Below are 4,711 nucleotides of genomic sequence, written 5' to 3' on the forward strand. Positions count from 1 at the left end.
TACCATCGGTAAGACCGATCTTGTTCCGTAGAAAATCTGTGCATTGCCTAGAGAGGGGTTTGGTGAGTAAATCTGCAAGCTGGTCATTTGTATGGACGTGTTGAACAGTGAGAGCATTTTTTTGAACCAGGTCCCGAACAAAGTGCAAGTCAATTTGTATGTGCCTCATTCTTGAATGCTGGACAGGATTGAAACTGAGATGAGTGGCACCAAGATTGTCACACAAAAGCATTGGTGACTTTTGGAGAAAGAACTTCAGTTCGGTAAAGAGTGACAGTATCCACATAGATTCTGATGCAGCTGTGGCAAGTGCTCGGTATTCAGCTTTCGTAGATGATCGTGCAATGGCATGTTGCTTTTTTGAACTCCAGGAGATGAGATTGGAACCAAGCATAATTAGATAAGCTGAGGTGGAGCTGCGGTTATCCAGATTCCCTGCCCAATCAGCATCCGAATAGCATATAAAAGATGGACTGATATTTTTTTGGATTGAGATGCCATGAAAAATGGTGTTCTTGAGATAACGCAACAACCGTTTTGTGGCAGTTCAGTGATTTGTAGAAGGACAGTGCATGAACTGTGATAGTTTGTTGACTGCGAAGCTTATGTCAGGTCGAGTGGGGGAAAGATATTGCAATGCACCAATTACCCGGTGATATTCTGTGGAGTCGATAGGTGCTGATCCATCATCTAACTTTTTAAAGAGACCGAAGTGGACAATGGAGTGGTAACATCCTTGGCTCCATCCATGCAAGTTCTGGCCAAGAGGTCTCTAATGTATTTATGTTGAGTGAGGAACAGCCCATTGGTGGTGGGAATCACTTCAACTCTAAGAAAAAAATGTAATGTTCCCAAGTCTTTGAGCGAGAATTTTTTTCCAAGTTTTTGTATGATGCTTGCAACAAAGTGTGAGAGATTACCAGCGATAATTAAGTCATCAACATACACCAAAACATAGGCAATAGTTGACTCAACAGCATATACAAATAATGAAGAATCTGACTTGGTGTTAACAAAACCAAATTCCAGTAGAGCTTTTTTTAGAGTAGAATACCAAGCACGTGATGCTTGTTTAAGACCATAAATTGCTTTTCTAAGGCAGCAAACATGATCAGGTTGTGAGAAATCTCGAAAACCCAGAGGCTGTGTCATGTATACTTCTTCTATAAGATGACCATGAAGAAAAGCATTATTAACGTCTAATTGTCTGAGTGGCCAACCATGCATCACAACAATAGATAAAACTGTTTGAATTGTCACTGGTTTTATTACAGGACTAAAACTTTGAGTGTAGTCTAATCCAAGTCTTTGATTAAATCCCTTTGCCACTAATCGGGCTTTAAATCTGTCAATGGATCCATCAACAAGTCGTTTTACCCGAAACACCCACTTGCACCCAATAATATTGCAGCCCTTAGGAGGTGGTACCAAACACCACGTATCATGGCACATAAGAGCTGTAACCTCAGATGACATTGCATCGCGCCATTTGGGATTAGTTAGAGCTTGGGTCACAGAAGTCGGTTCCAACGATGGAGGGAGGGGGTGTTTGGTGACCATGAACAAGCTTTTAGGCTTATAAATGTTGTTCATAGATCTAGTGACCATATGGTGTGTGCGTGATTCAGTATTGGTGGGTACCTCAGATGCAAGACTCACATTCAAATTTTGAGAGGAATTTTCAGGTGGATCTAAAGAAATTGGGAAAGAGCATACCTGTGAGGGGACGATCGTTGGAGGCAAATCCACTGAAGATAAAGAAGGAGCAGCAGTACCCATCGGGAAGTCAATTGGCACTGGCGTTGGTGCAGGAGGGAGCGTCGGCATAGAAATGGGCACGGGTTGAGTGTCGCCCAGAGCATGACTTGCAATTTGGGGCTTTTCGAGAGGATGAGATTTAGCCATGGGAAAAAAATTTTCATCAAAAATAACGTGTCTAGAGTGATAGAGTTTTCTGCTGATGGGCTCAAGACACAAATAAGCATTTTGGGTTAAAGAGTAACCCACGAAGACACAGGACACTGCTTTGGGCTGAAGCTTATGAGAATTGTAGGGCCTGGTCAAGGGATAGCAAAGACACCCGAACTGTTTGAGCTCCATGTAGTTGGGAGTTTGATTGAATAGCATCTCAAAAGGTGTTTTATTGTTCAGAGTTGAAGTTGGCATTCGGTTTATCAAGTACGCTGTGGCTTGAAATGCATAAGGCCAATAGGAAAGAGGCATGTGGGCATCAGTGAGAAGAGTAAGACCAGTTTCAACAAGATGGCGATGTTGTCTTTCAGACATGCCATTTTGTTGTGGAGTGTGAGGAGCGGTAGTGTAGTGACCAATGCAATGAACATATAAGTAATTTTTAAGAGCAATATATTCGCCTTCATTGTCAGAATATAGGCTCTTGATTTTAGTGTTGAATCTATTTTCCACAAGATTTCGAAATTGGGGAAATATAGTTTGAACACACGATTTATGAGACATAGGGTAGAGCCATATATATTTGGTATAATGGTCAACACAAATAATGTAATATTTTGAACCATCAATACCAGTGTTATGAGAAGGACCCCAAACATCAGTATAAATTAAATCGAGGGGAGCCGTGCTATTTAAGCCATGAGATTGAAACATTTGCTTGTGGGCTTTATTTTGAGAACAAGAGACACAAAGAGATGAACTTTCTTTTTTATTAATAGGTAAAGAAAAAGTGTGGATAAGATGTTGAACAATTTTGGAAGAGGGATGACCAAGGCGTTTGTACCATCCATCTGCCGTCGTACGTTCATGAACATAGGCAATTGCGGGTTTTCAAGCCATAGCCATTGTCTCCAGCAAAGGGTACACGCCATTTTCACATTTACCTTTGAGTAGTGTCGCCCCCGTGATCCGATCCTTCACAAAAAAATGAGATGGATGAAATTCAAGATAAACATTATTTTGTTTGGTAAAATGATGCACGGAGATCAAATTTGTTTTAATGGTGGGAACACATAGTGTTTCTCGCAAATGAAAAATTCGACTGGGAGAGGTAAAAGATAATGACCCAATGTGAGAGACTTTCAAACCTGATCCTTCACCAATCACCACTTCATCTATACCGTCATATTCAGAATGAATAGAAAGATTCGAAAGATCAGTTGTCATGTTGTGAGAGGCTGCCGAGTCCACTAACCATTTCTGACCCTTGTTTTTGGAAGATGCAGCACAGTTGGCAGAAAAGTCATTGTGAGTATGCTTCGGACAAGTTTTAGCCGTGTGACCCAATTGATCACACAACTGGCACTTGGGTTTATATTAGCGAAAACCCGAACCATTGGTGTTCCGTTTGTTGTTGTCGCGACTTTTGGAAGAGGAACGTTGGCCATTCATTCCATATGGGGTTTGCTTGCGTTGAGTAAAGTTTGCTGTTGCAACTAACGGTTGCGCAGCTTGTTGTTTCAGGCGACGAAGATAGCCTTCATGGTTGATTAACAGATCGTGGAGCTCCTCAAACCGCAGAGGATTTTCGCGAGCTCGTATGGGTGCAGCAATTTCCCTAAATTCTGGACCCAAACCGTTGAGAATGTAAAAAAGTGAGATCGTCATCAGAGACAAGATGATCAATCCGGGCAAGTTCATCAGCTATAAGTTTGATAGCCTGGAGAAACTCAGTGGTAGTCCGATTGCCACTATTATTGAGAGTGAGATCTTCCTTCAACTGCATCGCATGAGTGCACGATTTCCCTGCATAGAGACAAGTTAGTTTATTCCAAGCTTCATGAGATGTCTTACAAGAAGCAAGTAACAGTGTGATGGTGGTGGACGTTGAGGCTAGCAGTGCATGGAGAATCAGTTTGTCTTGACGAATCCAGCGAGAATTCACGGCTTTGGAAGCAGCGGAATTTTCGGCATCAATGGCAGGGCATTGAAGATCACTGGTAACAAAATTCATGAGGTCATAGCCAATAAGCAAGGCTTCAAACTGTGCTCTCCATTGTGAAAAAGTGGAAGACGTAAGCTTCTCGTTGATGGTGGTAGCAGCATTAATGGTAATGAGTGGGTTGTTAGAGGATGCGGAAGAAGACATGATCGAGGATGAGGAAACTTTCTCGTTAGAGATTTTGGCTCTCTTGATACCATAAAAGATAAAGAACACTGCTTTGAATTTTGTACAATTTATTCAATTGTCAACAACTGGATTATAAACAAAAACAGAGTCACTAAAAAGGAAAGTATACAATGTGAAATCGTAACTGTGTATGGAAAGTATGTAAAGAAAAATAAATACAAAAACCAATCCTTGATTTTGGCTTGCAGTGATCACGGCATATCAACTATCATGGAGCTGTCATGGGTTGTCCGTTACATGAGTTGGCATATGATGACATTTCATTTTTCCTTAATAGTCGGAACTACACCTCTCTTCGCCCTCCAACTGATAAAAGACATTTTCTTAGGAATATTTGCTTGCCACAACCACTTTCTCCAGTCACATAATTCGCCATGTTGCTTAGAAATCTCCCAGGCAGATTTAGTAGTAAAATCACCCTCCAAAGAATGTTTCCAAATCAACATATCTCGTCGATGTCGCAGCCGCACGCTGGAGCCACGAATTTGCTGCAAAACCTCAGATGCCAGAGTCACCCTCCTCATTGCCATTTATAAGCTAGCTTTTGCATATGTTGTCTCGGGGCCAAATTGTGGAGAACTTACTAGTGCATATGTATATACTCTGCTG

The 4,711-nt window shown here is 41.5% G+C and overlaps 1 protein-coding gene across 1 annotated transcript; it reads right to left on the reverse strand.

Moving 5' to 3' along the window:
• Positions 1 to 3,529: 3,529 nt before the first annotated feature.
• LOC108991034 lies at positions 3,530 to 4,060 on the reverse strand. Its single transcript, XM_018965174.1, has one exon. It carries the CDS (start codon positions 4,058 to 4,060, stop codon positions 3,530 to 3,532), a length of 531 nt encoding a protein of 176 aa, XP_018820719.1.
• Between the last annotated feature and the right edge of the window lie 651 nt (positions 4,061 to 4,711).

Source organism: Juglans regia, chromosome 6, assembly GCF_001411555.2.
Source record: "Juglans regia cultivar Chandler chromosome 6, Walnut 2.0, whole genome shotgun sequence".
Classification (NCBI taxonomy): Eukaryota; Viridiplantae; Streptophyta; class Magnoliopsida; order Fagales; family Juglandaceae; genus Juglans; species Juglans regia.